General features: G+C 47.8%; 1 protein-coding gene across 1 annotated transcript; it reads left to right on the top strand.

Annotated features, from left to right (window-relative positions):
* Positions 1–449: 449 nt before the first annotated feature.
* Positions 450–10,772, top strand: csnk2a2b (casein kinase 2, alpha prime polypeptide b). Its single transcript, XM_035396767.1, has 12 exons — positions 450–1,525; positions 3,667–3,778; positions 3,898–3,999; positions 4,437–4,487; positions 5,042–5,101; positions 5,364–5,447; positions 6,106–6,216; positions 6,950–7,051; positions 7,571–7,671; positions 8,000–8,148; positions 8,358–8,442; positions 10,392–10,772. The coding sequence occupies exons 1-11, from the start codon at positions 1,422–1,424 to the stop codon at positions 8,432–8,434; spliced, it is 1,053 nt and encodes a 350-aa protein (XP_035252658.1). The 5' UTR covers positions 450–1,421; the 3' UTR covers positions 8,435–8,442; positions 10,392–10,772.
* The last annotated feature ends 2,122 nt before the right edge of the window (positions 10,773–12,894 follow it).

Below are 12,894 nucleotides of genomic sequence, written 5' to 3'. Positions count from 1 at the left end.
TAGACTAAATTATGCTTATGCTCAATTATGAGTTCCAGTCCCAATAGAGCAAACAATGTATCTTAATCAATAAATTGATGATAACTTCCTTTGACACGTTTGTTTAAGGGTAAAAATAAAAATAAATAAGGTGAAGAAGTAGGCCGAGGCCTACCTTTATTTGTATCTTCACATTTGAACAAAACCCCATTAAAGGTCGCATTACTTTTCCAATGAGTTATAGAACATAACTGCCAAGTGGTATTCAAAACTGATCAATATTTATTTATTCAGTCCAATCAAACTAAATTAAGTACTCAGTTTGAAGAAAACAGTCATATTCCGGATTCAGGAACTTCGCTTTTTTATCTCAAGGGACCTCCTCCCTGTTAGGGGGCGCCAGAGAACTGATTAATGCAATTTCTCCCCCACCCCGCCATTCTTAACTGACCCAAGTTGGCTTTTTGATTCTGATCCCGATCGTTTCCGGGTGTTTCTGCCGCAATCCGGTTCCCTGCAGTACGGAGTACGGACCGGGGGGGTTCCCAAAAGAGCTCCCCGAACCTGGCCAGCAGAGCGCTTTGCTTGGTATTTTTTATTGCTGGTGATCCTAACGCTTACACCAGCTCGGCGCCCTGGCGAGGGTGCAAGATACCGCGCTTCCCAGAGGCGCGCCTTCACACAGAGCCAGCTAGCCAGAAAGCTAGCTAACTAGCTAGCTAACAACATCGATTTACCCCACCCCCTCCCTCCAACCGGCTGTGGTTCTTAATATATCCAGTAGCTGGCTAGCTAGGAGTAAATTGTGAAATCAGTTTTTTAAATATTTATTTTAGCTTTTCCGTTAACATAAACCGCAACATTGCATTTCGTCGGGGGTACGGGGAGAGCAGTCCGACGCTGGGCCTGTCCCCGAGAGTCGTCCTGGTCGGATCTCCAGGTTTCGGATCAGGGACTCGCGGCCCACTGGGGGTGGGGGTTTAACGTGCGATCTTAGCGCCCCCCGTTATGTTACCCCAAGATTGTAGCTGTAATTTTTTGTAAGCATAGGCCGCTAGCCTAATTCGGTATTCGTGATTGGAACCCTACTGAACCATTTCCTCTACTTCTACCTCAGCTTAATTTATCTAACGTTATACCCCGTCGTCTCGCTGAAACTGGCTGGCCCTCTCCTCCCCCTCTCTCCCCGGCTCCTTCTCAAGCTTGGAACCCCGGTCGGCTTAGCTCTGACAATCCGAGCGACGAGCGCGGCTCAGCGGTCACAACCTGCAGCGCACTCAGACCATCTCCCTAAACACAAGGTATCCACGATCAGAAACCCGTACTCTGAAAGCGCAAAACCACGGACACCTGGGGAAGTTCGGTGTTCCGCATTCCCACTCCGAGTGTCGAAGAACCCAGCGGTAAGCGAGTACTGCTCAGACCGAGCACCTGCCCGCGCCATGCCCGGCCCGGCGGCCGGTAGCAAATCCCGGGTTTACGCCGACGTGAACACTTTGAAGAGCCGGGAGTACTGGGACTATGAAGCCCACGTGCCCAGCTGGAGGTGAGGACCACGCTTTACTGTTACTGTGAACCGTATCTTAAAATGGATTTAAAAAATGCAATTGACACCAGTTAGGCTACACGTTCATCAACATGGCTTCCTGCCTGAGGTGGAATCGGATTCGTTGAGAAATCTGCGTTTCAATTTCAAGTGCGCGAACATACGTCGGTAATAAACTAGACGGATGATAAACGCAGACTTTGAGTGATGTCTTTTGATCAGCTTTGAGTTTTGTGTACCAGGATTACCAGCTGTGTCTAATTAAATTACATGCATACCTGGGGGTTATTACTGGTTGTTGATCAGCCTGATGGTATTTTCGGGGGGGAAAAGTCACTGATTCGTTATGCAAGGGTCTGTAGACAGAGGGTTGTTAACTTGAGGGTGTCACGGTTTTGGAGCGAACGCGTAGTCTGCCCCGGGTGCTTTGCGTTATCGATCAACCCGGGAAACTCATCGATCCGCCCGGATCTAGGAGGCCTGTGCTGTTTGCGGCTCGACAACGCAGTACTGCCGCTTAACTAGGGACCGACCGTGTGTGTCACTCGCGAGGGCGACGTCCACTACTTTCAGATTGTCGGGTCACAATAGAGCAGGGGTGGTTTTGCGTTTACCAGCGCTTCAGTGGATGTACCATAGGACCTGCTTGCTTTGGTGATTTTGTAACAGATACACACGATGCTAAATGTGGCCAAATGTCTAAAACATTCCTTTAGTCAAGAAGTAGAGATTGTGAAATAGGGCTACTAAGTCACATGCTCACGCAAGGTGTGTTTTTGTGTGTGTCCTGGCTTTCCCACTGTTACGATGTGAATTAGAGGTATAGTGTAGCACTTAATATAAGACGAGTGTTTGCGGGGTGCATATCATCCCATTACATAGTCGGAAACATAAATATTAAGTATTCTAGTGAAAAACACGGGAAGTACTATATTTGTCTTCCTGGCTTGTCTGTCATGCGTTTCCTCTTTGTTTTAATACTATAGCATCCAGTGAGTCATTAGTGTGACAGCGCTGTGACGCGCGCTATCCTGACGCCAGAGGCAGCTCGCGAGCTCGTGCGCGAGGCAGGGAGCGTACCTCCTGTCCTCAACCTCTTTTTGATGAAGTTCAAGCGAACACGTTTGCCAAAGGTAGACAGTGTAGCATCACCGATTATTTTTACACGAACTCTGAATTTCTATTCCTTTGGACTCCACCGGAAGCGATTCCTGTGACGTGGAGGTTTAGCCGGCATTAAATCATTTTCATTTTAACTTACAGATCAGAAATATTGGGTCAAAGTAGAATATATTTATTTGTTGTTAGAAGTGGATTTGATGTTAAGTGCCCACAGGTAAAAACTATTGTAGTGGACTCAATGAGGTAGAAAGGAATTGGTTATTAGTGGGTGATCCTGAATTAAAAACAGCTGTACCGCTTGTTTTGTGTGGGAAACTAAATGCACCTTTAGGATAACTGTCAGATGCTGTCAGTCTGCTGTCTGAATTTCCTGACTGCTCCTGTTTGTCGGTGCTCTCTTAAATAAATTTGGTTCCCCTATTTTATAAGCTCAGGACCCATTTAAGAAGGGAATGCACTTTCTGTGACCTGCTTCACAGAAATATTGCAGCCTAAAATATGGTCAAATATGGAATGAAATGTGTGTCAACATAAGTCTGTGTACGCTAACCATAGTTGGTGTTTAGCTTTATTTATATGAATGGGTGGTTGAGGTGAAGTACGGTAGATATGAATTTTTTATTTTTTTCATCTTGTTCACCACTGAGGCCTAGGTTAACCCACTGTTTAAGGTTAATACCTCTCTCTCTGACACACACATGCTCTCTCTCTCTCACACACACACACATGCACTCTCTCTCTCTCTTGCTCTCTCTTTTTCTCCCTCTATGTCTCTTTCTTTGTGTATGTCTCTCTCTTTTCCTCCGACTGTTTCTTTCACTCTCCAGGTAACCCGGAGGATAATCTCTCTCTCTCCCTGGCTAGTTACTGGGGGATTAATGTTGCTCTTTGCCGAGTAACCAGGAGGAGTAATCTCAATCTTTCTGTCCTCCCTGTAACAAGGAAAATTAATCTCTCTCTCCCTCTTCTACACCACTGTGTGGTAACCAGGAAGATGAATCTCTGTTTTGCTTTCTCAGTAACCAAGAGGATTACCAGCTGGTGCGTAAACTGGGACGTGGGAAATACAGCGAGGTGTTTGAGGCCATCAACATCAACAACAACGAGAAGGTGGTGGTCAAAATCCTCAAGGTGAGCTGATCCTCTGTCCCCTTAATATGAGCTCACTTCCTGTCTGCTCCCATTCATATATTTCGCTCCATCCTACGCTCTGATTTGTTGTCTGACGACGTGACCTCTGACCTCCGCAGCCTGTCAAAAAGAAAAAGATCAAGCGGGAGATCAAGATCCTGGAGAACCTGCGTGGCGGAACCAACATCATCCGCCTGGTGGACACCGTGAAGGACCCGGTGGTACGGCTCGCCCTCCGCTCCCGTCTGCGTCATTGGCCGGCCCAAAGTCACATGGCTGCTACTGACCAATCGGAGCTTACGAACCTCAATACCAGATCTGTTTTCTCTGCTGTGCCGGAATATTACCGCCCGGGTGGTGTCTAATCACCGGATTTGCAGGAACCATTAAAATGTTGCATGTCGTGTAATTCTATTTTCTTAATTACAAAATCGCAACAGCGGTTGGAGCTAAATGTGCTTTTGTGCGTAGCAGTTGATATCCTGCCTCTTTGAACGATTCTCTCCATTAATAATGTACTTGGTATTTACTGCAGTAATGTGTGTTTAGTTTGGGTTTGTTGTTATGTTTGATGCGTTTCTTTTGTTATAGTGTCTGTGTGGTTTTGAATGCTGAATTGTGGCAGTTTCACATCTTTCTCCTTTGATTTCTTCTGCAGTCCCGAACGCCAGCGCTTGTCTTTGAATGCATCAATAACACAGATTTTAAGGTAAACCTGCTCCCCTCTGCACGCACTTTTCATGCGAGGTTGGCACATCTGGGCAGGCCTGTGAACTAGGCCAGCGCACACCGTGGCTGCTCAGTCTGATTGGCCATTAAAAGAGCTGTAAACCAACCAGAAAGCGCTGTGCTGTGTCTCGCCGTGACGACGGTCACAAGGTCTGCCCGTTGGGACAGGTGTGTGTCATGGGATCGCGAACAGGGCTTTCCCAAATCTCATGAGCACTCACACACGCCTTCTGTCATACACACCCTCTTCTCTCGCACCCACCTCGCTAATGCACACACACACACACACACAAGCACTGCTATACACGCAGCCTCTCACATACACCCGTGCATGTACAATTGCGCCCTTGCAAATGATCTGTGTTGTTCTGTGTAGAGGGTTTGTGATTGGCCCTGCACTGGACAGTGAGTAGAGTGGAAATTCTGAAGCTCTTCGCGTAGATCTCATTTAATTGGTGCAAGTGAGTGTTTTCAGAGCATGTGATTGGTCTTCGGATTTTGCTTATCGTTTCTCATGTTCTTTGTCATATTCAGGAGCTGTACCAGAAGTTAACAGATTTTGATATTCGTTTCTACATGTATGAGTTACTAAAGGTAAGAACAGCAGAGTGTGCGTGGGTGTCTGCTTGTGTGTGTGTGTGTGTGTGTGTGTGTGTGTGTGTGTGTGTGTGTGTGTGTGTGTGTGTGTGTGTGTGTGTGTGTGTGTGTGTGTGTGTGTGTGTGTGTGTGTGTGTGTGTGTGTGTGTGTGTGTGTGTGTGTGTGTGTGTGTGTATCAGCCGTTTTCTGGCTTTGCGTTCCCTTGGTGCCAGGCGTGTGTTTGACGTGTTGCTTGCGTGTGCTTCCCGTGTGCCCCAGGCTCTGGACTACTGCCACAGCATGGGCATCATGCACAGGGACGTGAAGCCGCACAACGTGATGATCGACCACCAACTGAGGAAGGTAGGGGGCGCTGTGCTAATTATTACCGTCATTCTCATGAATAATGAATTAGCAGGCGCTCTTATACAGAGCTTCTTGCACAACCATCAAGGCACGATGCTTAAGAGAAAATCATAAGAGCTACAGTAACAGGGGCATTATGGGTAGTGAATGCAGAACAGGAAGTAGAGCGGCGATTGACCGTAAAGCATTAAGGTAATAGGTAGAGATGGGTGTTCAGTCGCACACAGGCACATTATTTATCACCACTGATATAAGGGCACGTTTCCTAAAGGCTCAGCTACGCAAAGTGGCAAGTTATTACACCATAAGAGCAGACATAGGAGTAGTAATTTCCATCAAACTCCGGAAGCCTTTGCCAATGGTATAGCAAAGCAAAGTGCCAAGTTATATGGAGTGTTGCAGCAGCCTGGCTCCTGGCCTCCTCTGAGGACTTGTAGTGATTTGTATCTGCCACCAGATGGCGGTGCCGCAACACCTTTATGGTAGCGTCTCAAAACAGTTTTTTTTTTTCCTGGAGTTTTGTCAGAGCAGCAGTTGGTTAAAATGGTCGTCGCGAATTTGTTCCTGTTCACATGCTGTCTGTGCTTTTGTGCGTGTGTGTGACTGCTGCGTGTGTGTGTGACTGCTGTGTGTGCACGTGTGTGTGTCTCCACAGCTGCGTCTGATAGACTGGGGCCTGGCGGAGTTCTACCACCCCGCTCAGGAGTACAACGTCAGGGTGGCGTCGCGCTACTTCAAGGGCCCGGAGCTGCTGGTGGATTACCAGGTGAGCGCTCCCCCAGCGCGCGCGCGTAGCTCCGCCGCTAGCAGGGCGCCCCTCTGTTATAAAGGGTATTTCTACCTCCCGTCGTACGTAGCTCAGCGTAACGGAATGTCTGTAGTCTGTCGATGGGCTGACCGGAGCTGCATAAACAGGATGGACCGTCCAGATGACTCAAAGATCCCCCCTGCAAAAAAAAACCAAATGGAGTCAAAGATGTTTTCCTAAAGCAGCTCGAGTAGAAGTGCTGATCTCGGATCAGTTCCGCCTTTTAGCTCTTAATGTAAAAGGCTCAGACATCTCAGCGCAGCGGGTTCACGCTGAAAAGGCTTTCCCAAACTTTGCTGTGCTTGATTTTTGTTTATGACATCATTTTTTACTGATTTATTTTCTTAAATCCGTTCAGGGTTTGCTCAGCTGCTGTATAAGACGCTATCTGTTTATACAGCTGAATTTTTGCTGAATATTTACTAAAGCAGGTTGAGCCTGTGCCAGTGGTGTCCCCCCCAGATGGGAATTGAACCTGCAACACTTCTGTTTACGACCCATTGCTTTATTTTCCCAAATTTATTAAATGCTGTCAGAGACCAGGATGTTTAGATGTGCTTTTGATAACTAAGCTGTTGTTTTATTAATCGGTGTCTCTCTCTATTGGTTGTGAGGTGCATGATTATGTTCTGGGGTGTTGATAATCGATGTGCTGTTTTATTAATTGATGTCTGTCTCCGTTGGCCGGTAGATGTATGACTACAGCTTGGACATGTGGAGTCTGGGCTGTATGCTGGCCAGTATGATCTTCCAGAAGGAACCTTTCTTCCATGGCCAGGACAACTATGACCAGGTAACTAAACCTGCATAGTACTTCTTTGACTAGCACCCAAAACTAACTATCACCAGTACACATATACACACCATAGCTTTGTCTACTAGAGAACCCTTATAACTAGCAGCTAACAAATGATTATTAAACATAAACTCTTCTGTAGAAACACCCATCTTTAGAGTGATCAGTGAAATGCTTAATCTAATAGGACTGTGGCCAAATCCATTTGCTATGAATGTATCATTATAGTGTGAAGGAAGATCTCTTTACACAGGAAGATCTGTACTTCCACATCAGTTGGGCTGAGGGAGATGTATTGATTTGGTTCTGGAATATTCTTGTAAGTGTTCTTAGATCCACTCTTATGTGGACATTAGATAATGTAATATTAAAAATATAGCTGTTCGCAATGCACTTTCATGCTTTCATGCAACAGTTAACTACAGCTGTACAGTGTTGCAAACACACACACACACACACACACTCAGTGGTCTTTTGGGGTTGTGCTAACTCTGGGTTCCGTTGCCATGGCACCAGCTTGTGCGGATCGCGAAGGTTCTGGGGACAGACGAGCTCTTCGGCTACTTGCGCAAGTATCACATCGAACTGGACCCCCGCTTCAAGGACCTGCTGGGCCAGTGAGTACCACCGGGGGGCGCTGGTGGGGTGGGGAGGGGTGGGAGGTGGTGGTAGGCCATCAGTAAAAATGAAACCGGTATGTCAGTCACCCACGAGGGGGGCGGAGCTTAGCCGGCCTCAATGAGGGATTGTCCTCGTGTCCTCGCTCGCCTGCTCTGAACCCACGAGGAAACCACGGCAACGAAAGGGAGAGGCGAATACAATCGGCCCTTCTGTGTTTAGAGACACTGGTTGTGAATGAAATATGGCCGAGTTAGGGTCGCCAGCCCCGTTGTCCTGACTGTGGCTGCTGTGCTGGTTAACGGCGCCCTCTGTCGCCCCCTGCAGGCAGACGCGGAAACGCTGGGAGCAGTTTGTCCAGTCGGAGAACCAGCACCTGGTCAGCCCCGAGGCTCTGGACCTGCTGGACAAGCTACTGCGATACGACCACCAGCAGAGACTGACCGCTACAGAGGCCATGGAGCACCCGTACTTCTGTGAGTGTGTGTGTGCGTGCGTGCGTGCGTGTGTTTCAGTGTGTGTCTGCGTGTGTGTGCTTGTGTGCGTGTGTGTGTCTGTGTGCGTGTGTGTATTGTGTGTGTTTCAGTGTGTGTGAGTGCGTATGCGTGTGTGTGTGAGTGTGTTTCAGTGTGTGTGTGTATATGCGTGTGTGTGTTCTCCATAGATAATGTATGTTTCTCCACAGATCCAGTGCTGAAGGAGCAGTCTCACTCCAACACTGATGGCTCTCTGCCGTCCAGTGGCTCTACCACGGCGCGATGAGAGAGCAGGTAACACACTCACGCACACACACGCACACACACACACGCACACGCACACACACACACAGCCTCGTGCACTGAAGCGCACACACACCACTACATACATGCACTCGTGTCCGTTCATACACACATACACATGCATCGATGCTCACACAGTACTGTATTTCTGCTTTTAGAAGTGTACCTGGCCCACACAGCTCATTTTAAATGATGTAATATTACACTGTAATCACGCTGCATGTAAAAAATGGACTGGTTTGGGTTTGCTTTTGTGACGGGAGTGTTTGCTCAAACCTGGCCTCCCATTGAGGGCGGGGTGTGTGTACTCTCCTTAATTACAGCCAACGTCTTTGTAAACGATCCCTGCCGCTCCCCCTTGCTCTGTGTGTTTAGGGCTTAAACTGACCACTAGGGGGCTGCCTTTACCACACACCACACACCCCGCGCCCGACACGCACTCAGAGCCCAGCATCAAATCAGGGTTATTCGTATCAACCACAAGACCCTGGTCGGGGAGCCAGTGGTAAGAGTTAGCTGTCCGTCGCTCGACCAGTCGCGGCAGAGCAAGGCTAAAGGCGACCAATCGCAGCAGACCAAAGGGACAGTCACAACATTCAGAGGAAAGAGGTGGCTGTTTCCAGTCAGTCTCGCCGATTTCATTCCTCAGTGAACAGTGAACGCATTGCCCTTTCGCACAAGCCACTTAACGGATCATGTGACGCCCCAAATTCAAATTTTAAATGTCAAATTCCAAACGAAATTGACTTGAGTGGCAAGGCGCAGACAGAAGTGGCAGCTCGAACAAGAGCCTTGCACACTAATGATACACCCGTGCTTGTGTACCGTGTGCAAACTAGGACTGCTGGACCTCCCCTGCCATTTGTGACTCATTTTAGATATCGTCAAACAAGGATTAATCCATTCTCCTAATCTCCAGAATCCCCATTTGCCCAATGTCTAGGCAGTGCACCAGTTGACCTCATACACTGACTATGCTGTCACAGCCTCCAGTCTATTGGCTGTTTATTGCATTAGACGTATGCTAATTCTGAAGCCACTGATGTGTTAAATGAGTTTGTCCTTTTGTTATTTCTTGCTGCCCAATGTTCACGATAGGGCAGCTTTCCTATTGCAAATTTAATTGATCTATTTTACTTATTTATTATCGTATATTTTGCGCCTCCGTGTATGACGTTGGGAATTTATTCTTGGGAGGTGCTTTATGTAAATAAACCTTACTCACCGCTTGGTATCAGTGAAATCAAATATGGTTTCAGATAAGCCATGTTTTGAAATCGTTCACTGAGCTTTCATGTTCTTTTTTGGATATTTGCATTATGAAATCTTATCGGCCGCCGCGCTTGTTTGAATTTTTATCGGTTTATCCAACCCTTTGCGTGTGGGGTCGAACGTGCGGGGAGTTTCCCGTACTGTGTCCTTAGCTGTTCTCTCGTATCCTTAACTGTTCTCTCGTATCCTTAGCTGTTCTCTCGTACCCTTAACTGTTCTCTCGTATCCTCAGCTGTTCTCTCGCATCCTTAACTGTTCTCTCGCATCCTTAGCTGTTCTCTCGCATCCTTAACTGTTCTCTCGTATCCTTAGCTGTTCTCTCGCATCCTTAGCTGTTCTCTCGCATCCTTAACTGTTCTCTCGTATCCTTAGCTGTTCTCTCGCATCCTTAACTGTTCTCTCGCATCCTTAACTGTTCACTCGCATCCTTAACTGTTCTCTCGTATCCTTAGCTGTTCTCTCGTATCCTGAACTGTTCTCTCGTATCCTTAACTGTTCTCTTGTATCCTTAGCTGTTCTCTCAGACTCGTAACACGATGCTGCTCTGCGCTGCGCGAGCATAATGAACGTTTTGTCATTTTCCGTGACAACAGCGGAAAGGAACCGAAAGTAGGCCATTGTTCATTCTTTTCCCTCTTCCCCCCCCCATCTTTTTTTTTGTCTTTCAGGAATACTTTTGTTACCTCAACTTTTTAATCCCGTTTGTGGCAGAAACCTCTTCAAGTGTACAGGGACACCGGATCAATACACCGTTGACCAGTGGAAAACTCACACACACACACACACACACGTACGTGCATACACACACACATACACAATACACACACACACACAAACTCCCTCCCTCCCTCTTTCTGTGTCAGTATACAGTTGACTCCGCCCAGTCAGGTGTTCAGCTGCCAGACCAATGAGCTTGAAGGTGTCTCAGTGCCCCTCCTCCCTCCTCCCACTCCCGGTTATGTTTCAATATATTTTCAAAAACAGAATAAAACGGCCCCCCCCTTCCCATCTTCATGCCCCAGTACCCCCCCCCCCCCTCATATAAACAAGCATGGAGAATGAAGAGAAGAATGAGTGGGACCCCCCAGTACCCTCTTTAACCCCCCCCCTCCTCCCCCCCCCCCTTTCCCGGCCCAGTCCGCGTGTTTCTCTCCCAGGCTGGCCCTCCCCCCCCCCCCCCCCCCCCCCCCCCCCCCCCACCCCGGGTTCAGACTCCGCACTGTAGTTCTGAGGTGGCATGGCGGACCTTTCTCTGCTATAGGTATAAATGATAATAATAATATTAATAATAAATGATTTTTATTTAGATTCACGTGTCGGGTCATTGTGTTCCAGAGGTGACGGTCTCATTTCTGAGGGGCTACAAGATTGTTGCGGGCCGCACCGAGAAGATATTTATACACACACAGACACACACGCACTGTACACAGTCCGTTCTTTACTCATATGCACACAGTCTTTCTGTATTTTATTTAACTATTCTTGAACCAGGCAGGTTAATTGAGTTCTTATCTGCATTAGTGGTCTGGACACATTGGCAGTGGTGTGTCAGACGCGGAATACAAGGAATTAAACTCCAAGGCTACAAGCAGGTAATGATGTGACACACGGCCAAGTACAGGACTGAGAAAATCACCATGATCAGGCTTGTAATGTAAGAAATGCATTCATACACTGCATGGGCTCTCCCAGTCTCTACATACAGTCGCTCCCAGACGCACACACTTCCCCGTACACAGCCTCCTCCTGTGTACACACACAACCGTGTCTTTTACGTGAAACTGGTGATATTCTCACGCTGGCACACACATTGTTCTGTGTACCTGGCGATGTCCTCACACACACATACACACTCTTATATGTAACTGGTGTTGTGCTTAGACCTCTCCTGCGATGCGCACACACACACACACACACACACCCCCCGCCCTCCCAGCACGCAGCAGTGTGCACCTGACTCGTGCCTCACGTGCGTTCCCGTGGACACCGTTGCCGTGCTGACGGGGGGGGTACACACGCACGGGGCTGGGTGATGCGATGCCGATCCCTGCTGCTGGGGTCCTCGTGTGTCTCTGACGTGGTTCTTCTGCTCTGTCACCTTGGAGATTAGCGCCTCAGGGCTGGTTGGGGGGGGGGGGGATTGTTTTCCTCCATGGGGAGAGGGACATCTGCATTTAGAGAGGCATCCATGAACATGTTCAAGATTATATGTGGCCAAAAGTATGTGGACACCTGACATCCAACATCCATAATAATGGCCATTAATATGGAGTTGGTTCACCCTTTGCTGCTATAACAGCCTCCATTCTTCTGGGAAGGCTTTACACTAGATGTTGGGGTATTGCTGCAGGACTTGCTTCCATTCAGCCAGAAGAGCATTAGTGATGTCAGGCACTGATTGGGCCATTATGCCTGACTCGCAGGTGGCTTTCCAATTGATCCCAAAGGTGTTGGATGGGGTTGAGGTCAGGGCTCTGTGCAGGCCAGTTCAGTTTTTCCACACCCTTCTCAACAAAACCATTTCTGTACGGACCTTGCTGTGTGCCCGGAGGCATTGTCATGCTGAAACATGAAAGGGCCTTCCCCAAACTGTTGGGGAAGCACAGAATCCTCTAGAATGTGATTGTATGCTGTGGCATTCAGATTTGCCTTCACTGGAACTAAGGGGCCCAGCCCAAATCATGAAAATCATGCAGTCATATAGTATACAAGACTTGTATCTCCATATTAAGTGTGAGTGAGTGAGACATTACAAGTATATGCATATGTGCTTGTATGCATGTGCAAGGGTTATGTATTTGTCTCTTGACATACGAATGCACACCTTGAATCTTCAAGGCAGGCTGTGTGTTTGTCGCTCATGCAAATTAAACAAAGGGCCTAATCCAAATGATACAGTCTCCCGTTCGGGGTTGACCCAGTGTCTGTGTGTGTTGGCACTTTGCAAAACGCCTCATTTCCATGATTATCCCAAATGAACCTATTTGTGCTGAAGCGAGCTTGCTTTTGTGCGTTGACTGCAGACAAATTATCCTGGCAGCGGTGTTAGCTATGGACTACATTAACACGGGCACCCTGGCTGCATCCATTAAGCAGAGTGGCTTGTGATTGGCTGCATACCAGGTTGTTCTTTGTTGGAAAAACAGAGACATCCCATATTCAAAAGATAAT

The sequence above is a fragment of the Anguilla anguilla genome, chromosome 16 (assembly GCF_013347855.1).
Source record: "Anguilla anguilla isolate fAngAng1 chromosome 16, fAngAng1.pri, whole genome shotgun sequence".
Taxonomy (NCBI): Eukaryota; Metazoa; Chordata; class Actinopteri; order Anguilliformes; family Anguillidae; genus Anguilla; species Anguilla anguilla.
Note: the sequence above shows the minus strand (reverse complement) of the source record. Positions and strands in the feature narration are given on the sequence as shown.